General features: G+C 36.3%; 1 protein-coding gene across 5 annotated transcripts in view; it reads left to right on the plus strand.

The window, feature by feature from the left end:
* Positions 1–17,448, plus strand: part of Hph (HIF prolyl hydroxylase) — a 63,814-nt gene extending 46,366 nt beyond the window's left edge. For 3 of the 5 annotated variants that reach the window (XM_090374989.1, XM_090374992.1, XM_090374994.1), the window contains one exon: positions 16,565–17,448. In XM_090374989.1, coding sequence (XP_090231115.1) covers positions 16,565–16,632 — 68 coding nt within the window. In that variant the 3' untranslated portion in view covers positions 16,633–17,448. Of the gene's footprint in view, positions 1–1,569; positions 1,685–16,564 lie in introns of those variants that run through there. The other 2 variants (XM_090374990.1, XM_090374993.1) reach the window with 2 other exon arrangements.
* The last annotated feature ends 7,502 nt before the right edge of the window (positions 17,449–24,950 follow it).

Raw genomic sequence — 24,950 nt, forward strand, 5'->3', positions numbered from 1 at the left:
TACTCTGATGCAAAACCGTGTGACATGATGATAATTTGATTAGACTTGAGCAGAGAACATCTGTGAAGATTGAAACATTGGTGGATTTCATTTGATAAATCTTCATGTGGAATCCACCAATATTTGCAAGAGAGTGATTATGTACTCCTCTGGATAGCACTCTATCCAGGATATGTCCAGTGTTCAAGACAAACCTCAATGTGGAAGGCCTCAACAAGCCAAAATGAAACAGAATTATTGAAAAAATCCAAGAACTGTTGCAAGAAGATTTGAGGCTGATTTCTATTGAGATTGCATTAATTAGCTGTGGTTTACTTTATACCATTTTGACATAATGTGTGGGGAAGAAAAAATTTCATCCTGTTGAGTACCCCCACCTGTCTGAAGGTGAGAAAGACAATAGTTGACAAATTGCATCTTTGTTGCTATCCAGGTTGACAAGAGGTATTTCCTTTCTACAGTGAATCATTGCAATTTATGAAGTACAGAAATAGTGTTTTGAGCCTCAATTAAAACAGTTTGTTAAAGTAATCTGTTGAATGGTACTATTCTTAATCACCTACACCCATGCATTTGTTACATTTATCAGGGTCAGCAAAGTCAGACAGACAGTCACTAGAGAATATCATGTTTAATTTCAAAGGAAATTTTGAAACCTGTACTGTAAGCAGCCAGACCTGTTTAAATGAGGTCCAGTCCATTGATTCTGCATGACAGTGAACCTTGTCACAAGGCCTGTATGGTGATCGAATTGTTGCTGGCAGATTTTGCCCCACCTTGCCTACAGTCTAGGTCTGAATTCCTCCCACGAAGGTTGAAGGAACCCTTGTTGGGAAGGGGATGATTTTCCACTCTCAGTGAACTCAGTCTAGCTGTGAACAACTATGTATCACATTGAAAGGAATGCTTGACAGCATTAGTCATCCCACATTGACATACCATTATTGACAATCAGGAGCCTATATTAAAGATTTATATTTGTATGTTCAGATTTAATAAACTTTTATTTATGAACATTTATGTAGGACTTGTCCTCTGTGACAGTATAGTGGTTTGCCACATCACTCATTTGGAGAAAAATTTTTAAAATGCTCTTCATTTGAGGGCTGCAGTTAGCTAATCTCAGTCCAAGAGAGTAGGCGGTAGCCTGTCTGTTATTATGGACTTTTCAGCCCACATAACATGCAAATTGGCTTGTGAACATACACTTCTGTAGGCATAATATACTTATTTGAATATAACTTATACTTGAGTCTTTAACATAATCATTAATTATTATCTATGCAGAATTTATTGACCTGTTAAATTCTGCATAGATTGCTATTGATTTATTGAAATGTGTGATAGGAAGAGACATGAGTTTGTGCATTTCTTCTCTGGCTACTTAATCTCAGTGATGGGTTCCATACCGAAAAACATTAATTAGACAGATTTTACAGAATTGTAAAAATTGACTGTTAATAGATTTATCTGTTTTTTCGAAAGGATGATAGTAAGGGCAATATAATGGTTAATTCAATTCTAAAATTTTTTTTTTCTTTTTTTTTTTTTTTTTTTTTTTTTTTTTAGTAATAGGCTGAATATAGACAAATTTCTTTGCAACAGAAAAAAATGCCAGGTGAAACAACGTAAAAGGTAAAATGGGAATGGTGGAAGAAACATGTCCAAGAAAAATTATTTCAAAGTAAAGAATTTATTTCATTTGTAAAGGAATATAGGCTCTATGATGTTTTAGATCGTTACTGGTACTATTAAGTTAATGTTAGCTTAACATATTGTTTTATTTATTTCATAAGTAAAATCTCTAAACTGATTTTTATTTAAATTCAAGTTACTGATTTATAGCTGCTAAAAAGTATTCTTTTATAATTAAACTTTATAAAAGCTTATAGAAACTGACTTTTTTAAAATTTAATTAAAAGATACTAAAAAAAAAAAAGCTTGAAAATCCATTATCTAAGTTTATAGTTTCTTTTCCCAAACCAAATAGACTGATTGACTAAAAAAATATGAGAGAATGTAATCTGGAGCTATTAAAAATGGGGGGGGGGGGGTTATCTCAGGTTTGATGCTTACTTTTTCATGCACATCAAATAAAAGTAATTTTTTTATTTTGTAACATCAAACCAAAATGGCAGCATGATAATTTCATCCTACCATTTTGGCAAGATGAAATTATAATTTTTCCAAACTTGAGTAGTTCTTTGCTAAATGCAGTAGATGCTTTCCTGAAGTGTGCAGCACAATGTAAAAATGTATTAGGTGAATATAATATTCCCATAAAAAATATTGAAAAAGATGGGGGTTGTATGCTGGGGCTGTGACACACACACACACACACACACACACACACACACACACACACACACACACACACACACACACACACACACACACACACACACACACACACACAGAGAGAGAGAGAGAGAATATGTAAATATCCTTGGACGGGACTTGACAAATCCTTCTTGTCATTGTGGCACCTAAATAATTTGTCTTCCCACCCACCACCACCTCATCTTTTGCAACTCGGTTTTGTTACAGAGAGGCTAAGTGCTTTTGTTGCAATCATGGTGATAGGTATCTTGCAAGGGATTCGTGCAATTTTTTGAAGGCTTTTCTCCTATGAATCAAGGCTTTATTGCATGTATTTTGTGTTGTATGTATGCAGATATATCTGTAACTGAACATAATGCCACAGGAGATGCCTTTGTATGTGCTACATGCAGAGAGAGTGAGGAAGTTTAGTGTTTTGCTAGATGAATTTGAATGCATGAAGGAAAGAGTTGTTGTCCTGGAATGAATTAAATTATGGGACTCATCAGTCAAGCACTCAGCCACATGCATTAATGTTTGAGCCTATCCTTGTGCATCTGGTTGTATTGAGGGATTACCATGAGCAGGATGCATTGGTCCTAGAGGAAGTAACTATCCTTGATGACTGTGTCAGAGAAGTGGAGAATATTTTATGTAATAAGGATAGGTGGAACAGAACCAGAGTATATCTGCTATGGGCAAAGGTTGCGATATTATAGATCAGTTATTTTTTCAGAGCACAAAGGTCATATTGTTGTACGGTTGGTACTAATAAATATATGCATTCTGGGGCTTTACTTAACAAGTACAAGGTGATGTTGAGAAAAGATCTTGAGTTAGGGCTGAATTTGAAAATAGTTTTGACAAAACATGATAGGAGGGAGTTTATATTGAGAGCTTATAAATGTTTGCTAATGCAATTGAGGCACTGTTATGAGAGTCGACAAACTATTAGTTTGGGAGGGGGGAGAAGTGCACTGAAGTGAATTTAACAAAATTATAAGCAAAGATGAAATTAATCTTTGCATTTTTATTTTGATGTTTAGTAGCCTGAAAAGCAGGAAGGAGAAAATTACAATGCCTGATGAGGGTCCACATGGGATTAAATGTGTAAAAGTTCCTAAAAACACAAACAGGCACATATATACTTGCTTATACATTAATATTTCGAGTAAAGTAAATAAATTTCATGAACTTGAAGTATTCATTAGTCTTTAAATATTGACATTATAGGTATAACAGAACCATAGCATTGCCCTGGTATTGAGGATAGAGAATCTGAATATGGTAATTATAATGTGTACAGAAAGGACAGGCATGACAGAATGCATGAATAGTGAAAATTCTAGTTTTGCTTTGCATCATCGATTGTCTTAGTATTGGAGAGATATGACTGAAGAAAAATCCTGCCTCTCTGTCCTAAATTCAATGCTGTAGTTGAAAATAGTTGCCATTTTATTAGGACTGCAAAAGGGTTACACTAAGTATTATTGCTTTCTCTGAGAGTGCGATATTGTGCCAAGGATATGCACTTAGCTGCAGGCAGAGGTGGAAATGATTCTTGCACTGCTTCTTATTGAATGAGCAGTAGCCCGGAAAGCAAGTTGTTGGGAATTTCAAGAACTGCTGGGGGTCATGAAACAAGTAAATACATGGACTGTGTTAGAGTAACTAAGATTCAGAACAGGAGCATGTATGCTTGCATGTACACCAATGTTAGGAATATAGTAAATAAATTTGATGAATCTGAAGTGCTAGTCAAGGCATCAAAGGTGGATATTGTTGGGATATTGGAGGCATTGTGTAACACAGATATAAGGAATGCAGTATTGGAATTTAGGGAGTACAATATTTCCAGGAAGGATATACAGGATAGGAAGGGAGGAGGGGACTATGCTGTTTGTTAAGAAACACATTAAATCTAAGGAAGTGCATTCAGTTGACATAGATGGTTGCGACATAGATGGACAGTGCAATGTTGAATCAGTATGGTGTGACATAAGCACTGGGAAAGTAAAAATAAGGGGAGCAGTTTGTTATAGGCCTAATGACTCTGATGGGTACAATGAACGTGGACTAGAAAATCAGTCTTATAATGGAGAATTTTAACTTCCCGGATATTGACTGGAACTTATGGATTGGTTGCTCGCACACTTGCAAGGCTTTTGTGGATTTATTGGATTGTTTTCTACAGCAGCAGCATGTTAGAGAGGCAACCAGAGGTAGTAACACTCTTTATCTGATTATCATCAGTGATTATTCATGCATTAAGAATTTACAGATAAAGGAACCCCTAGGTGGCAGCGATCACAGCATTACTGATGTGGAATTTGTTTAAAGACGTAACTACTATCAGATGTAAAGGAAAGGATTTTTGCTTTTGTAGAGGAGACTGCAGTTGCCTCAGAGATTTTTTAGGTTCTATACAGTGGGACCATCTAATGATGTTACCATAGGTTCTATACAGTGGGACCATCTAATGATGTTACCAACAGCAAATTCTAAACAGGAAGCATTCAAGGAAGTAATCTAGGAAGCTACTAGGCTTTTTGTTCCAACTAAGAAATACTGTTCTAGGTTTAGGTCCAAATGGATGTTAGATGAACTAATGAGACTCGTGGCAGAGAAGAAAAATGCATGGGATGCATATAAAAGGCGACACAAAAGCCTGTGGTGTGTATATATAAGCTAATCTGTAATCAAGTCACAAAGGTTAGGCAAGCGAAGGCATATTATGAAAAATCTTTGGGAATGGATGGAAAGAAAAACAGCAAAGACTTTACTTATAAAAACTAAAAGGAAGTGGATGAATCAGATTGGTCCACTTCGTATCAGTGGTTTGACTGTAGATGATCATTCTCAAATAGCTGCCAAGCTAAGTGAGTATTTTGCATCTAAATTCACACATGAGAAGTCATTCAAGGAGGAGAGGACCAGATGTTTATCAAACTCTAACAGGGAGTTAAATGATTTTGTAATAACTGAGAGCAAAGTGGAGGAGAAATTGTTGACGTTAAGAGAAAGGCACCTGAGTTGGATGGGATTTATCCAGTTATATTAAAGGAGGTGGCAATGGAAATAAGCAAACCCTTAGCCATAATTATGAGAGCATCCATGGACTAAGGGAAAGTCCCCCTCAGATTGCAAACCTGAAGGGGCATAAACTGAAATTGAGGAAAGACAGTTGTCAATTAGATGTGTGGAAGTTTTTCTTTAGCCAGTGGGTAGTTGATTGCTGGAAAAAGCTTCCATCTGTTGTTGTGGAAATTGATAGCTTAAATAAATTCAAGACAGAACTAGACAAACATTTGGAACTAATGGATGGGTGAAATGGGAAAGTTTTTTTTTTTTTGGGCTGATGCTGTATAAGCTTGCTTTCTTGCGTCATATGCCTCTACTAATGCTAATGATATCAAAATTATTTTTTGCATCCACTTTGTGACCACATCGTAGTATCTAATCAAATTGGTCTGACAAGATTTTCCCTTAACAAACCCATGCTGTGTCTGAACTATAACTGCATTCTTGTTTAGATGATCCTGCATTACTTCTTTAACAAGACTGCATTGTTTTCTCTGGAACAGAAGTTAAGCTAACAGTTCTGTAATTACTAATGTCAACTTTTTGATCCCCTTTGTGATTTCAGGATACATTTTCACATTTCTAGTCCATTGGGACTTGTCCTGAATCTAAAGATGATCTCACAATTATGGCTAAAGTTTTCTTACCTCCTTTGCTGCCTTCCTTAATATATTTGGATAGATTCTATTCATTCCAGGTGTCATTTTTATGTTGGCTTCAACAATTTATCTTCCACTTTCCTTTCAGTTATCACAAAATCATTTAGTTTCTTGTTAGATTTTGATGAACTTCTGGCATTCCCATGCATGAATATAGATGCAGAATACCTATTCAGTTGTTAGCAACCTGAGCAGAATCATCAACAGTTAAATCATTGAGATCAAGTGGACCAATGTGAATCGACCTCTTCTTTCTACTGTTAATATAAGTAAAGAAGTCGTTTTTGCTTTTCTTGGCATTCTTTGCTAGAGACCTCATAATCTGCGTTTGCTTGCTTAACCTCTTTTGTGATTTGATTACAGACTTGTTTATATCTTCCATAAGCTTCTATATCACCTATACTCTCTATGCATCCCGTGCATTTTTCTTCTCTACTACGAGTCCTCCCTACCATTGAATATTATCTCCACATCTGGAGCATTGTCCCAGAACCCTCTCTGTTTCTGTTTCCTGCCTTTTCTATAGATGCTTCCATGGGCACTGTTTATCTGAATTGGCTTCTATAATTCCAACTTTCTCTTTTACCACACAAAAGAATGAGTCTTACAAATCTCACTTAAGGTCATTTATTAAACAAATTCGGCACATAATTATGATGTTTAGCATTAGCATTAGTAGAGGGGCATATGATGCAAGAAAGCAAGCTTATGCAGCATCAGCCAAAAAAAAAAAAATAATAATAATCCCATTTCACCCCTCTGTTCGATCCAAATACCTGTCCAGCTTGGCCTTAAATTTATTTAGGCTATCAACTTCCACAGCAAAGGATGGAAGTCTGTTCCACCAACCAACTACCCGCTGGCTATAGGCAAACTTCTGCACATCTATCCTGCATCTGTCTATCCTCAATTTGAATTTATGCCCTCTCAGGTGATTATTCTGAGCAAGAGGAAGAATCCCATCAGCATTGAGCATACTCAAACCATTCAAGGCTTTATTCACCTCAATCAGATCACCTTGCAGGTACTTAGTCTCCAGACACTGTAATTTCTTCATAATAGCAACCCTTTGTTCCATTCACTAATCTTGTTGCCCTTCTCTGTACTCATTCCAATAGCTCTACATACTTCTTAAAATGAGGCCTCCAGACCTGTATACAGTACTCAAGGTCTGGCCTGACCATTGCCCTATACAAGGGGATAATCACCTCCTTATCCCTTCTAGAAAAATTTTGCAAGAAAGATGGTCAAAAAATAAATTAGATGAAAATTTAGAATATAGTTATAGTATCTTTTAGCTGGAGTGGATGACAGATAATTATTTTCATTATGGATTCTTGCGTGATGAAGCAACTATATATATATATAATCACAGATACTGAGTGATAAAATGGGTTTCCTTGCTACAGCTGCTTTTTTAGTAGAACTAAAGATTACACAAAATTAATCTCTGTGAAATTCAATTTACAATTCGTTATGTGCCTAAATATGACAGTGACATCTCTTGGGCAGATTCTAGCGATGACATTCTGTTTTGAAATTGTTCACTGCTAAAATATATATTAAGGAAGGAATAAAGATGCTTGCAGTTAACAAAGATATGATGACTGTCTGTTGAAGTTTGGTTGCATTTATTCCTTCAGTTGCTGCTGCTGCTGCTGAAGACATTTGAGAAAATAATTTTCCGCTTTGGAAGCATTTCTTCCACTGATATGTACAACTTTTTAAATGAAATTTTCAGAGACATGGAGTATATTCATATACATAATGTCACTGTTTGCTCCCCCCCTCCTTTTCTCCTCTTCCCATGCTTGCATGGAACCATATTTTATATAAAGACAGACATGAATCCTAGTTTGATGAAACTTGTTGTTATTTGATTTTTAGGAGCATTAGCAACTAAGGCCATATTGCTCTGGGGATATGCGGTGGTCATTCCCTGACCTTTCCACATCCTTCGTATTTGGTGGTCATTCCCTGGCCTTTCCGCATCCTTCGTATTTGGTGGTCATTCCCTGACCTTTCCGCATCCTTCGTATTTGGTGGTCATTCCCTGACCTTTCCGCATCCTCCGTATTTGGTGGTCATGGGCTCGAACCACAGTCTAATCAAGAAGAGTGTGCTACACACTGCTCCTGCCCACCTGGCTACAGAGGCACTGGTGAAACTTGTAAACTACTTCATGTGAGAACTGTTGTCAAGGTTGTAGCATGTTCAGTGGCTTATATAATGTTCTTTGAGTACACTTCGAGGCTGTTAACACAAGTTCACTATTTTATGTAATAGGTGGTAGATGACTTTCATCAACCGGTGAAATACCACCACTTTGCTCATTGGAGGCTTGAAGTGGTGAAACCCATGTTTAGTCTCTAGAGCAAAGTTTCCGGCACCCCCCCCCCCCATACTTCTCCTTCAACCCATGCACGGTACTAAGTACTATAGGTTTTGATACCTTTCGTCTTCGGGGTTTTCATAAAAAAAAAAAAAAAAAAACTTAAGATTGGTTTGGCTGTTGTAAGGCTAAATAGTACAGGCAGTTTCCGCTTTACATGTTCCCAAATTCAAGTATCAACAAAATTGAAAATATGAACATTAATTGATATAAATCAGTGTTAAACATTCATAAGCACATTTCAAACCAAGTGCGTAGCTATACAATACAGTATTACTGTGTTTGTTTGTTTGTTTGGGCAGAGATAAGGAGGGAGGGAGGCCCAACTCTTAAAGAATTCCATATTTTAGATGCAATCAAAATAATAAAACAAGTGTGGGACAAAATTACAGAGAAGAACATGAGGTGTGTTTGGAATAAACTCTGTCATCAATTTATTGATAACTTTGAAGGATTTCAAGAACCAGCAGAGATCATACAAATGAAAGAGATGTGGTCATAAATGTTGCTAACGAATTGCAGCTCGAGGTTTCTACAACTGACATTACCAATCTGCTCCAAGTATACAATGGAGAGCTCACAAAGGAAGACCTCATTGAAATGGAAAAATGTGAAGAATCTGAGAAAGAAGAAGATTTAACAGCTGAAACTCCTGTTCGTTCCTTCACTCTCAAGGGGCTTGACGAAGATTTTCAACACAGAAAAAGCATTCAAGGTTTTCGAGTCGCAAGAATCAAATTTTGAGCGCACTAGAAAAGTTGCTATAGATTTAAAAAAGTACTTATGCATGCTATCGTGAAATTTATAAAGAAAAGAGAAGACTGTCTTGGAAACAAACTCTTGAAGCATTTCTGAAGAAGACTCCTCCTCATGCTTCCAACAAATCAGCAACGAGTGCCAAGCCAACAGCAAGTAATGAACCCCACCAAGTGACGAACCATCAACAAGTGTGCACTCATTGACGGTTCGTCAACTCATTAGTCTGATGATGAAAAATAAACATTCTTTAACATGTGTATGACATTAATAATTTAAATTTTCTGTTTATATTTTGGGATGACCACACAGTCAGAGGAGTTCACAAGATACAGAGAATATGAGAAACATCACCATATTTAGCATTATTATAATTTGTCTGATTTTAAAGGCTATGTTTTCATTTCTTTCGATAAATAAATCATTGTTTAAGCATAAACTATTGTTTTGTTGACCTTTATTTAACATTACTATGGTCAAATTTCATTGTTGAGAGCGTAACTCCTGTTTTTAACATTACGTCTATGGGAAATAAATTCCCGTTTTATGAGCACATGCTAGGAACGAATTAACTCGTAAAGTTGGGAACTACCTGTAATTTCCTTTAAGGTAGCACAAAATAATAATTTCCTTTCTGGTGGCACAAAAAATATATCGTGTTCATTTTTCTAATTTTTTTCTTATTAATAATAATAAAGGCTGATTGATTATGGATTGATTGAGCAATCAATAAATAGATTGCTCAATTTATGTTCATAAATTGAGCAGCTGTGTTTTACAGATTGTTGGGCAATATGGCTAAACTGCATTACTCTCATTAAAATTTGTGAAGTATACTCTGCTCTGTGGCAGTAGAGGGGTTATTGCATTTTTCACTTGTTTTGGCAAAGTTCCTGTTGGCAACTGGAGGAATTTCTAATGTCTCTTCAGTCGAGGCCCTAGTTAGCCAATCTCAGGTAGTGGAGCAGTGTTTGTCCCCTGTGTTATATTCTAGGTTTTTCAGCCCACACAATATGCCAATCAGCCTGGCCTCTAAGCACACTTGTACATACATAACATACAATGGGGTAGTATGGCCTAAGTTGCTATTTTGGATTGACTGCGCAATCAATAAATTGATTGCTAAATTTATGTTCATAAATTGAGCAACTGTCTTTTACAGCTCGTTGGGGGATTTGGCTAAGCTGCATTACTCTTATACCATGACCCTAATTGTTTGTGCATTTCATGCATTATACAATTTTTTTTAACTGAAAATTTGTAGATGTGCATACCTACTTAAAGGAAAATTTTCTGTATATTAAAATAAAGAATAATATTATAAAATGCACACTTAATATTATAAAGTTATTTCAAAAAAAGTTCAGTGGTTCCTTGCCTGCCTGTCTCCTATAAAATTGTGTAATGGTTTTGCCAACATTTTATATTGAATGAAAGAAGTATATTTAAAATAGAACAGACTGATTTAATTAATAAATATAGTGCTGACTGTGGTAGCATATTTCGTCAGTGGTATGTAATTTGCACAATAAAATATGTGCATTTCCACAAAATATCATTGCTGTTATTAACTGGGTGTTAGTTAGTGGCATAGCTAGTGTGGGGCAGGTGCCCTGGGTGCCAAATTTGGGGGATGCCTTTTTATGATTAAAAAATGTAAAAATTCCAAAAGAACAAATTTCAAGGCATGCCATTTTTTATTTGCCCTGGGCACCATTAACCATAGTTACACCTCTAGTGTTAGTACAGTTGCAGAATAATGGCACCTTTGGGGATTCAAGGTGCCATTATTTCGATTTTTCCATTATCTAGAAAGTTTTATTCTTAATATATTTAATGCAGAAATAATTAGGCTAAATAAGAAATAGAGAGATTAAGAATGCAATTTTATTAACCACACATAAAAAACAAACACGTTGATGATCCTATGTTATATTCTGCCATTAATACACTCCTGCTTATTTCTTTATATATTTTCTATTCTATATCATTTTCTATTTTATCAAGTTTAGTCTGCTCGGGTAGCACAGTGGTATCACTGTCCTCCCCACACTGGGTGGAAAAGGCCCAGATTCGAATCCTGTCAATGCCACGAAGAACTTTTATGGGTTTTTTTCACTTCATGAATCAGTTAGTCAATCGTAGATAGCAAGATTTTTTCCCCAGAAACTGGAGTTTTTTTTTTGTCCAGCAAAACAGGCAAATTGACCAGACAACACACACAATTTACAGACAAAATACACATGGCTATATGAATTAACTTTCTGGGTGACCATAATGTTAATAGTTTGGATTATATAAAGTTTGTCACTAAGCTTTAATATTGTTCTTCTTTTCTTCTCTGTGTTTTTTTTTTTTTTTTTTGTTATGTAAACCCCAAACACGAGAGGTATTAGAACCTATCGTACTTAGTTACCATGCTTGGGTTGGAGGTTGAGAAGACGAAAGAAGATATTTGTTGACATTGGACTTGAACTTCTGTAGACTGTAATTTTCAGGAAATATGTATGAAGGAAGGTTGTTCCAGAAAACGGCAGTTGAATGCATAAACGAGGAAGATGAAAAGTTGGTTCTGCGAGTTTGAAGTTGGACAATAAATGGATGTTGGCTGGTGGTGGCACGTGTTTGGACTGTTTTGAAAGAGAGAGCGGGAATTATAGAAGCTAATTCAGAAGAACAGTGCCCATGGAAGTATCTGTAGAAGAGGCATGCAACAGAAACAGTACGTCTATGAGACAGCGAGTGGAGAGACTCTGTTAGAGATGAATCATTAATTAACCTAACTGCTCTCTTCTGAATGGAATCAAGAAGCCTGAGAGAGGTTTTGGGGGCACCACCCCAGATGTGGGAACAATATTCCATGGCAGGGTGGATTTGCGATTTATATAGAGTGAGCAGCTGTTTGGAAGGAAAAGTAACGCCAAGAGTGAAAGAGAAAACTAAGTTTTTTATATGCAGAGGAAGCAATATTTGTAATGTGCTTGTGCCAAGAGAGATTAGAAGTCAGAGTAATCCCCAAAAGAGATATATCATTTTGCCTAGAAATCGGAGTGTCACTAAAGATAAGCATAGGAGCAGGAGAATCCTTTTTGCCAGATATAAGAGAAGACTGAGTTTTAGAAGGGTTGAAATCAACTAAGTTGTCTTTGCCCCACTGGAGAATTTCCTGAAGATTGACATTTAAGGAATTGGTAGCAGATTTTCGAGAAGTTGAAGCTGATTGAGCAGGGCAAGGTTTCTCAAAATGGAAAGTGGAATGCAATGTGCTATCATCGGCAAAACTATGGATAGGATTTCCAGTCAATGGAAGAAGGTCATTAATATACAAGAGAAAAAGAGTGGGGGAAAGAACTGAATCTTGGGGGGACACCGGAATTAGTGGAGAAGTTAGAAGACAGAGAACCATCTCCCATCACCCTCAGTGAGCGATCAGAGAGAAAACTGCATAACCAATTACTAAAAACAGTTGGCAAACCATAAGATGGAAGCTTGTTTAGAAGACCTTTATGTCAAACACGATCGAAAGCCTTTGAGATGTCAAGCGCAACTACTTGTGTCTCACTGAACCTTTCCATTGAATTAGTCCATAAATGGGTAACATAAGCCAGAATATCACCATTGGATCGACACTGACGGCATCCATACTGTTGATCAGATGGAAGGTTTCTAGGTGGTTTAAGTTAATTTGCAGTGGTTTGCAGTTAATTGATTTCTCCATTACTTTAGAAAGAGTAGAAGTAATTGCAATGGGACGATAATTGGATGGGAGGGATTTGTCACCCTTTTTAGGAACTGGCTGGATATGAGCAAATTTCCAAGCAGAAGGAAAAACACCTTTGGAATAAGAAAGTGAAAAAAGGCAGCAAAGAATAGGAGTAAGTTCAGGAGCACAGGTTTTGAGAACAAGGGGAGAAATACCATTGGGACCTGGAGCTTTCTTACCATCAAAATTCGTCAAAATCCTTCTGGCATCCTTTTGATGGAAGACCACAGGAGGCATTGAATGGAGCGTGTTGGGAATGGTAGGAGGTGTTTTACCAAGATCATTAATACATGAGTTGGAAGAAAAATGGGATGCTAGTAGGTCAGCTTTATCCTTAGCTGAAGTGACAACAGAACCATCTGGTTTGGACAGAGGTGGGAGCAGAGATGAGCAAAAGTTGCGGCCAATAGCTTTGGCAAGAGACCAGAATGCTCAGCTACCATTAGGGCAAGAAGCAAGTTTTCTACTCTTAGCCTGTTCAAACTCTAGTTTGTACTGATTAATAACTGCTTTACAATTGTTGCGAGCTTTGGTGTAGGCAGAAAATGAAACTGAAGAATTAGAAACAAGCCAATTACAATATGCAACATTCTTCTCTTGAACAGCCTTAGCACATTTATTGGAAAACCAAGGTTTAGATAAAGGATGAGATTTTAAAGCAGAGTGTGCGATAAAGGATTCCATTCCTGCAAGAATAATTTCACTGACACGATCTGAGCAAACAGAAGTTTTGAAACATTAATCCGACCAAGGAAAAGAAGAAAAGAAATCTCGTAGGTCATACCATGTTGCATTCTTGTAATGCCAAACAACACAAGGTTGGGAATAGCCATGAGATAAAGGGGGCGCCTCCGTAGCCAGGTGGGAAGGAGCAGCAGTGCGTAGCACACGCTTCTTGATTAGACCGGGGTTTGAGCCCGTCACCACCAAATACGGAGGATGCGGAAAGGTCATTCAGGGAATGACCACCGCATATCCCGGAGCAATATGGCCTTAGTTGCTAATGCTCCTAAAAACCAAATAACAAACAAACAAAAACAATGAGATAAAGGCCCTATTGGAGAAGAGACAATCACCAAGTTGTGATCTGAAATGCCAAAAGGACCTCTCACTTCGACCGTATACTTAGAAGGGTTGTTTGTGAGAAAAAGATCAAGCAAGCGTTATTGGCTGTATGATTAGGATTGTCCGGTATTCTTGTTGGTAAATGAACAATCTGTGCAAGGTCATTTCTAATTGCAAAAGCTTCAACATCTCGACCAGCTGGGTCGGTGTGACTAGAAAACAGAAGCCAGCTGGAGTTGTGAACATTAAAATCACCAAGGAAAATTGCCTCACTGTTAGGAAAGTTGGACTGGAGAAAGTCAAGTTGCAAAGTGAGGAAGTCAAAGAGCTCCAAGTGATTAGTGGAGTTGGGAGAATGGTAGAGACAACAGATTAATTTGACACAATGAGGTAGGGAGATTTTAAGCCAGTGAAGATGAAAAAGAGGAGATTCCAAATTGCCAAGTCTCAGACAGGGAATATCAGAATAGACATATGCACAGTACAACCTTTGAGGTGAAAGGAATTATACAGCGAATGATTTGGGCATCTGAGATGAGCAGTAGTTGAATTAACCAATAACTGAAATTCTGTCAGAAATGGTACACGCTGTTTGGCAGACTGCAAGTGGAAATGGGCATCGTTGAGATTAGAATTGAGACCACGTATATTTGTGAAATGAATTAGGAAGTGCTTGGGAGGTTTAGATCTTTTCGCAGATAAGCTTACTCTATTAGTTTGACAATACATGGTGTATTCAATAGCAAGAAAAAGTGGGTGGGACATGCTGTATGAAGTAATGAAATTTTTGTCGTGCACGTGGTAAGAATATACCCAGATCCTTGACATAACGTGGCCTCGACAATGCTCCCCGCATACACACTACTCGGACTCCCTCCAGTCACTATCTGGCAGAGTAGAGGTAGCAAGATTATACACTATCTGATCTGGAAGCCTCCTAGAGAGTTACCAATAGGTTCGGTCCGGTGTACTAACTAGCACCGGCCTGCGAACACCGTTTTAGAGCTGTTCCCTCGAAATGTAAGGAATATTGGATCTCGCCACGATGTTCATCCTAACCTCAAAAGTCATCAATCATACTGCATGATGGAAGAGATAGGGAAGGGTTGACCGGAACTTAGCTCTAGAGACTAAACATGGGTTCCACCACTTGAAGCCTCCAATATGCAAAGTGATGGTATTGCACCGGTTGATGAGAGTCATCTACCACCTAGTATTGCCTGGTAACATAGAGGGGCGGCATTCCTCCATGTGGTGTGGGCGCCACATCTCGACCCCTGCTTACGTTAGTTCACACCTGGGTTCACCCACCATGTACTTGTGCATGGAGGTTATGCCCAGGATTACTAACAGTCTCACCGTCGTGAAGGTGCAGGCAGAGGATTTGGCTGTCAGAGACCGTCCAGACTTCGCTGAAATTTGGTCCACTTGACTCGAGTGCCATCCGATTATCAGTTCCATTAGCGTTTTAGACTCCCAGGTAGCAAGTACAGCTTGTCTGGCATATCTGAGGGAATGTCTGTGACAACCTCAAGGACCAAAGGTTTATCAACTTTAGGAGCCATAGTGAGGGATTTTTAATTTAAAATAAATGTAAAACAACAGTATAATCTGTTATATCAGTACAGAATTTACTTTCAGAATGACAAACGTTAACAAATACAGTATCACAACCTGCTGTTTTCTTTTTTCGGCACTGCAAGACATTTGCACCGTATGTAAACATCTGATTTCAATGTGCTGTTAGCTTGAATGTTCCATTACGTGTGGATACCGTTATTTCAACAGTGTACTGTATATACTGGTTGCCATGAAAATAAAGTTGTAAACTCCATTTTCCATAGGATATTCACCCTTGAGGGTAGTACAGTTGGTTGAATCCTATCAATGAGGAATTTTTATGGGCCTTTTTCACAATGTGGATGAGTTAGTTGGTCTCAGGCAAGAGTAGCATAGTTTTTAACTCAGGTTTTTTTTTGTCAGCAAATCAACCAATGTGTAGTTTACAGACATATTATATACAATGCAATATGGCCTAAAACCCTACAACAACTACTACAGGATATCCATATCTGAAGGAACTTTTTGTATGGTCTTTATTTAAAAACTTTATTCCTGACATCAAATTTTTCCATCTAGATCTGAAACTAATTTGTCAAGACCTATCCTTGGAGATGTTTAATGTTTTGAATTACAGTGATAGAGATGGTATACATACCATACAATAATAATTACTGAAATTAGTTTGTTCTTAACTTCAAAAGAACTATGTAATAAAAAGGCACATTCTGTTTGTTTAAAAAATATTCCCATTATAATAATGTGTAATGAAAATACATAAGGCAAATTTTGTTGTATTATGTATTTGTAAATCTATTTTAAATAATTGAAGGCATGAAAATTAAATAATTTTTTGCCATTCATTTAAAATAATTTTAATCATTGATTTATCTGATTTGTTTTTGATTATTGAGTTTGGATATTTTTAGAAGACATTTTACTTAATTGTGATACTTTTTTCTTTTTCAGGAATCCGAACTCAGCATCAGAACTGTGCATCCAAAAGAGTGGATAAGTTGCTTCCTTTCAACAGCTGAAACTATATGAACATGAAGATAAAATTAAACAGGGATTGCCTTTATCAGCCTGCAACAGTACTATATAAAAGTGACAGTTAAAATCAAAATGTTGTTTTACTGTCAGTTGCTGTTCTGATTATTCTGTTGTATTTTTCATGCCTGTTGTATAGCTCTTTTGTACAGATGTGTCAGTTTAAGCATGCTTTTTTTTTTTAATTTATGGATGCTATGTATGCAGGGCAGGGCAGTGATAAGTTTACTTTGGGAAAATATACTTTCCCAGTAACCTGTTTGACAAGAGTGTTCCATTCATGTTTTGTTGTGCCTTGTGAAAAGTGAATAATATTCTCAAATGTATGTATGCATACATACATATACTACACACTTGCAAACACAGATATATATGCTGTAGTGAACATGGTGCTGTTAATGAGAGTTAGTGATATTTCGTGCTGGAGACTGCTCTGTCGGGCACAATTTATTTCAAAGTTTATTTCAGACATTTGCTTGTTTTACTTGTCTGCATTGCAGAAATGATTGTTAACATTTAGGAAGTTTTAAGAACTATTTAAAGTCAGGTCTACCACTGACTTTTTGGTTATGAAACATAACAGTGCCAATTATAGCAGTTAGTTATGCCTTCATATTTTTAAATCCGTTAAAAGAATTTTTTCCCTGCTAAGTGGCATATTATTGTGGAGCTAATATAATACACATTAATACAAAGTATTTGTTTCCGGATAATATGTACCTCTCATATTCATATGCATTTAATCAATTTATGTATTTATGTATACCACTGTCCTGTGATACCTACTAACAACATCTTTCATAAATAACCTGTTTTTTTTTTTTTTCTCCACGTTTTATTATTATTATTTTTTTTTTTTTTTGAGGAGGTTTACTTGAAATAAATTGCAAATATGTATTTGTATTGCTCTTTGTTCATATTTGCATTAATAAGCAGTTCTTGGAAATTTAAATATTGTAATTTTTCCCCCATTTTTTCTTTTGCTTATGCTTCCTGTTATAGCTTTAAACTATTAATAAATTATTTTGTTTATTGTTCCTACTAAGTTTAAGAAAGCTACAAAAAAGTTTTGCATATAGTTAATTTTTTTTTTATATATCTGTGATGAGTTTATAATGATTTTATAGAAGTGCATAAATATCATATGTATAAAATTAATGGTGATATTATCAGAGTATCATGCATATAATTCTGTAGTGATATAATATTTGTACATTCTTTGTTTTTTTTATACATATGCCATAATCAGTATAGAGAAAAAAAAGTATGCTACATACAGTCCACACTTTTTTTTTATCCTGTGGGATATATATATATATATATATATATATATATATGTGTGTGTATATTTTATTTTATTTATTTTATTTTTTTGAGAAATGGAGGCAGCAGGGGGAATAAATACAGAATATTCATAAAATGCTCCAAACTTAAAAGCTTTTTATTACTTCATTATGTAATAAAAATTACATAATGAAGTGTTTCATGCTATATAATTGAAAGACTTCCATCATCTTGTGCAGAATTTCCTTAAACTTGGCTTATCTCTGAAATAATTAGATATTAGGATTTATTTTAATGGCATCATATAATAGTTTTTATGCCAAAAACTATTATTTTGAGTACCATTATATTATGTAATTAATAAATTTTTCCTTCTGGCTTTTTCTTGTGAAGCACATTTTGAGCTTAATTTTCATTTGAAATCTAAATAAATTACTGCCAAATATAATTTTTGTTTGTATATAAGATGTAATAAGAAGTTTGTAATTATTCGTGGAAGTTATATAAAAAAATCTCTTTTTATAATGATACTAGCAGTTCAGAAATATGAAATTTTATACAGTCTGTATATGATTATGGTCTATCAATAGACAAAGCGAATTTGCTCATTTTTTTATATATATTTTAAGCAGGTGAGCCAACTTAAAAATTTATATAGTCATGTGCACAAACATGAATTTTCTGTAGAATATTAGTATTCTATTCTTGAATTTAATCAGTTTTCTATTAAAAGAATCTTTATCTATTCTGTAGCAAACAGAACTGTAATATATCTTCATCAGCATACCTATTTGGCTTTTGTAGAAACATATATATAAACAACATATATAAAGAAATATGTAGTCTTTTGTTTTTGCAGTGATATTAGTATATAAGAAAAATAGTTCTTTAATTTGAAGTATTTGTAAGCGAACATAATGAGAAATGAAAGTGGTATGAACAGTTATAAAATTATATTGGTTTAGAAAAAAAAGAGATGAAAGAACTTAATGGTTGCAAACTACAAGTGTTGAGATTTAATTATACATACTTAATTTTTATAAAAAGAAACTTTGGTTAATTCAGGTGTTTGGTGGCACTAGGTAATTAACAATGAAAGTAATAGTATTTTATACATCATAAATTCTTATATTTGAAATTTGTTATCCACTGATTGGTCTATTGCAGTGACATTGTTCCTGAGGTGCTGTTCCACAATGGGAATATTTAAAATATCAGTCAAAACTGTAAGCCAGTAAAAGATGGGTAGATACATCTTCATTCTGAGTATTTCCAGGGTCTTGGTATTGTTTTCTCATATGGCCCAAGAATAAGCCAAAGAAGGTTAGCTGGTTAGAAACTGCTGTGCTGGTTTATTAGCTGTACTTGATACTAGGAAGTTTCTGGAATTGTGACCTTTGTAATTGCATCCTAATGCATTTCCTGTGCATTGGGTTATTATGGCTCTACTGCATTTCATAAAGTACATTTACCACAATGTTTTGGCTCTTATGCTATGGCCTTTGACAAATGAGAACAAATATGTTCTCACTTTGCTTGCCATTGTAAAAAGTTAACCTTGCTTTGGTGGCTAGGAACTAGGTTACAGGATGATTCATCCATCTGCCCTATTCACGGAGATCCTGGGAGCCTACCAGAATGAGATTGTGTATCATTCCTACCAGAATTGGTAGATAACAAAAGCTAGAGCTTGTTCTAGCTTTTGTTGTCTACCGATTGGTCTGCTTTGGTAACATTATTTCTGATGCAAGGACTCCTACCTTGGTAAAGATGTAAAACTTCTTGGGGTGGAAGGAGGGGAGGGTTAGTTTTATGTTAGGTTATGATCCAGTGATATACCCTGTTGTAGTTTCATAAACCCTCATGGTTATTGACCCCATTCTGTGACATTTCATTTCACCACAACCCTGATAACACTGGTATACAGGCAGTTCTCGCTTTACAAGTTTCCCCCCAAGTGATTCAACAAGATCGAAAATATGAACATTAATTGCAAAAAAACGAATGTTAAACATTCATAAATACCGCATTCCAAACCACGTGTGTAGCTATACAATGCAATGTACTCCTCTACAATATCAGTTCCAGCGACACCATCGTAATGTGAACCCAATAACACATTGTTTTTTGGTAATTCATTTCAAGATCTCAGAAGTTGAAATTTTCACAGTATAACTAAGCTATTTATCTCTCTAAAATGTCATTTTTAAGGTCCCGAGCGTGACCTTAAGGCCATATAAAAGGTGTGGTTTGTAAATTGTATTAGTTAACAATTCAAATTAAAATGCACTACACTTTCATCTTTATCGTATGTTTCGTTATAAGAACCAATTTTGAACGCCTTTGTGATATTTTTATAAAGCACATTTCTGGAGGTCACGACCATAAAACAATAAAAGCAATTTGCACTTTCCGGTTTATTGGGCTTTTCTGTTACTGCAAGCAGTTATAAACGGGGAGTAAACTCGATCTTGCATTTGCAAAAAATTTTTTTTTTTTTTTATCCTTGCTATACACTATACATGGATTCGCTGTTATGTCTACTTTGAGTTCTGATACGGGTTGTGAAGCAAATCATGTAGGAGTTGGTAACAGTCCTTTGGTCCTTAAGGTTGTCACAGACATTCGGGTATGCCAAATATCAGTTCCATCAGTGTTTTAGACACTCAGGTAGCAAGCTGGATGTCTAAAATGCTGATGGAACTGATATTTGAGGATACTGAAGTCAAGTGGTTCTAATTTCGGCAAAGTCCAGTTGGTCTGTGACTGCCAAATCCTCTGCTTGTACCCACATGGTGGGACTGTTGGGCAAGTGGTGAATATGGCACCTAGCATACTGGAGATGACCACATGGGTGTGAACCAATATAAGAAGGGATCAAGGTGTGGCGACACACCAAGGAATGATGTCCCTCTGTGTTACCAGGCAATACTAGGTGGTAGATGACTTGTCAACTGGTGTAATACCACTACTCTGCTTATTGGAGGCTTGAAGCTCTGGCGAACCCACCATCTCTTCCATCATGCAGTATGATCTCTTTTGAGGCTATGATGAACATCATGGTGAGATTCAATTGTCCCTCCACTTAGAGGGTAGGTACAGCTTTAAAATGGTGTTTACAGGCTGGCTGTTAGATAGTCCACTTGACCAAAGCCATTGGTAACTGTAAGAGCCCTCCACCGAAGATAGCATATAATCTTGCTGCCTCTACTCTGCCAGATAGTGACTGGAGGGAGCTTGAGTACCATGTATGCAGGGGGGCATTGTGGAAGCCATGTTATGTCAAGGAGCTGAGTACATTCTTACCATGTGTATACCATATCCAAAAATTTCATTACTTCATACAACATGTCATAGTTACATTTTCTTACTTGTGAATACACCATGAATTGTCAAAATAGAACAAACTTCTCTGTGAAAAGATCTAAATGTTCCAGACACTTGTACGTTTCACAAATATATATGGTCAGTTATAATTTCCATTTACAATCTGCTAAATCCAATATACTTTTTCTGGCAGAATCCTGCTTATCAGGTGATTCAACTATGCTCATCTCAGTTGTTTGAATTATTCACTGTATGATTCCTTTTGCTTCAAAGGTAGTATTTGTGCATGTCTGTTCTGATATTCCCTATCACAGTAATTTGGAATCTTATCGATCCCTGGCTTAAAATATGTGCAACAATCTGTCAAATTCATCTGTTGCCTTTATTGTTCTTCCAACTGCACTAATCACTTGGAGTTCATTGACTTTTTCTCTTTAAAAATTGACTTTCTCCAGTTCAATTTTCCTAACAGTGAAGTGATTTTAATGTTCACAACTCCAGCTGGCTTCCGTTTTCTAGTCATGAACCCCTCTGGTCGAGTTGCCGAGGTTTTTACAGTTACTAATGACATTGTTCATTTACTAACCACAATACTAGACAGTCCTAACCACAAGCCAACACATTTGATCTTTTTCTCAGACAGCCCTTCTAAGTATTCAGTAAAGATGAGGTTCTCTAGACATCTCAGATCACAAATTGGTTATGCTCTCTTCTCCGGTAGGGTCTTTTGCTCATGGCCATTCTTGTATTGTTTGGTATTACAAGAATGCAAAATGGGGTGATCTGTGGGTTTTTAAAGTCTCGTCCTTAATTTAAACCTTGGTTTTCCAATAAATGTGCTAAGGCTGTTCAAATTAAGAATGTTGCATATCACAATTGGCTTCTGTCTCAAGCACATTTTCTGCCTACAACAAAGATGGCAACAATTTTAAAGCAGTTATCATTTAGTCAAAACTAGATTTTGAACAGGCTAAGAATAGAAAACGCTCTGGGTAACTTGGAATTTTTTTTTTTTTTTTTTTTTTTTTGGCTGGTGCAACATAAGCCTCAGGCTTCCTTGCACCATTTGGCTATTAATAATATTAATGACGTTCCATTTACCAGAAATCCTATCCATAGTTTTGCTAATGATATTGCATTGCATTCCACCTTAAGCATTAGTAGAGGCTTGTGATGCAAGAAAGCAAGCTTATACAGCATTTGCAAAAAAAAAAAAAATCTTAAAAAGTTTAATTTCTTCTTTAAATTTATTTAAGCTATCAACTTCCACAACGACAGATGGAAGTTTGTTCCAGCAATCAACCACCCACTTGCTAAAGGCAAATTTCTGCACATCTATGCTACAAAAGTCTTTCTTGTTGAGTGCATTCCTTTGTTCCCTTTCTCTGTTCTTTTTCCAGTAGCTCTACATCCTAAAATGAGGCCTCCAGACTTGCATGCAGTACTCAAGTTGTGAGGAATAATCACCTTATTCCTGCTAGCAAAATTCCTGTATACAATTGACAAAACCTTTTCAACTGCTCTGGCAGTCTGTCTGCAATGATCAGAAAACTTCATATCTGACTGTGCGATTACCCCCAGGTGTTTATCGTTCTCCACTACCATGAGTGTTGTATTGCTCTCTTTCAGACCGGCAAAGAGAGCTGTTGGATATTGTTTTGCTCAAACCGTTTTAGTGCTTGTTATATCGTATAACGGTAGAGAATCTGTTATACTGCTAATTCCGTTATATGTCAATCTCTAGTGGTAAAGGTTTTTTTTATATATATTTATGTAAGGAACGGTAAGGATAGGGAAAATTGTGGTAAGCACGTTATCTCCAAAAATAATTTTAAATTTAATAAGGAATTTAACTACCCAGCGGAGTCACCTATTATCCATAAATTCACGGTCAGTCTGCAGAAAACATTTTACAGGCTGATCGCGGAATCTTTTCGTGTTCGGCATCTTGTGCACGAAGTTGGAAGAAGTGTTCGGATACTTTGTCAGAGTAGTAGATATAATTCATGTAAAATCAATAATTATGGTCATTTTTACTAATTTCTAAAAGGATTGGAACGGTTTTAATGACGATATCAATTTAAAAACGAAAAATTATAAACACGCGCTTTGGTTGATTTCTATCATGCTCACTGCGGTGTTCTGGAGCGTGTATTTTACTTGGTTGAGTTCCTCAGCATGCATTCATGCATGACTCAGCCAAAAAGGATTGTTATGCTCCTATTTAGCAGACTGTTGAGTGCGATTTTTCTGCTCACATCTAGTGAGTATGGGCTTGGCACACCCAGGGCCCTCAGCTGGATATCATTCTCTTTCTTGGTGATTCCTTTCTACTTCTGACCTCTCTCTCAGGGTAATTTAGAAAATTTCTTTTTCAGGAAGTGAGCATCAACTCCCCCTTCATAATACTTTTTTTTATTTACCTATTAATTTTTGCCTTTAAAAATTTCTAGAACATTCTTGCCAGCAATACCTCTACACTTACTTCCCTTATCATGCCTATTGAACCGGCCATCCATGAAATTCATACAGGTAAACTCAAACGACGAGTTTTATTCTAGTCAAAGCTAGAATTCTTAAATTAATCACTTTCTCCAACCCAGGGGCTCACATGTGAGTAGGGCTTGGCACATCCAGGATTCTGAGCTAGATATCATCATTTTTCTCTTTCTTGGTGATTCCCTTCTCTCTCTCTCTCTCTCTCTCTCTCTCTCTCTCTCTCTCTCAGGGTAACACAGAATTTTTTTTTTTTTTTTGGCTGGTGCAGCCTAAGCGTCGGGCTTCCTTGCCCATATGGCTAATAATAAAAATAATAATGATAGAAGGCAATTTTCAATAATTGTAAAGAAATTGAAAACAACAATCATAACTAAGTTTCTCAAGCTTTAAAACTAAGATAGCCACTGATGTTCAGAGTTAAAGACCAAACCAATGCCTAACATACCTCTACTTGCTGAGTAAATCAGTTTACTAGATATGATAAAATAATTTCACTTTAGCTAAAAATATATATAAGTAAAAGTATAGCTGTCTATAAATTTTGTATACTGTACGTAAATCATCTTTGGTGTTTGTCAGCGCTGCTCTCCAAAATAAATACATAGAAATAAATACCTATAATTAGCGCAAACCAGAGCAAAACATTCTTGAAAGGACACTCTTCACGTGAGAAGACATCCGACGATTAGACTGCATGGCCATCCTCTCCAATATAAAAGCTCGGTCAAGTTCCTGTGCCTAACCCTGGACAATAAGTGAACTTTCTTACCACATTTCGACTCTCTCAAAAACACTAAGCACTATACAGTCATGTTGGCCAATGTAACCAGGATGATGAGAACTCTGCGCCTCGTTTACAGCACTGTCTTCATACTCATCATAACGTATGGAGCCCAAATCGGGTTTTGTTGTGTGGACAAGAAGACAGTCATCAACAGGCTTGGATAGATCTAACGTCTTTTACGCATGTCTTAGAGCATGCAGCACCACATCAACACCTGCTCTCCAAGTAATCACAGGAAAACTTCCCCTAGATCTGCACATCACTTTCTGCGATCTAATCGAATGTACCAGAAGAACATAACAGAATTCCTAGGTATAAGCACCAGACTTGACCAAAACCTGAAAGTAGGAAAGAAACGTATTTGGCAAGAAGTGTACATGTGGCACACTCGATGGTCCATTACTGATAAAG

This window comes from Mastigoproctus giganteus, chromosome 6 (genome assembly GCF_048544385.1).
Source record: "Mastigoproctus giganteus isolate SK-2022 chromosome 6, ASM4854438v1, whole genome shotgun sequence".
In the NCBI taxonomy this organism is placed as follows: domain Eukaryota; kingdom Metazoa; phylum Arthropoda; class Arachnida; order Uropygi; family Thelyphonidae; genus Mastigoproctus; species Mastigoproctus giganteus.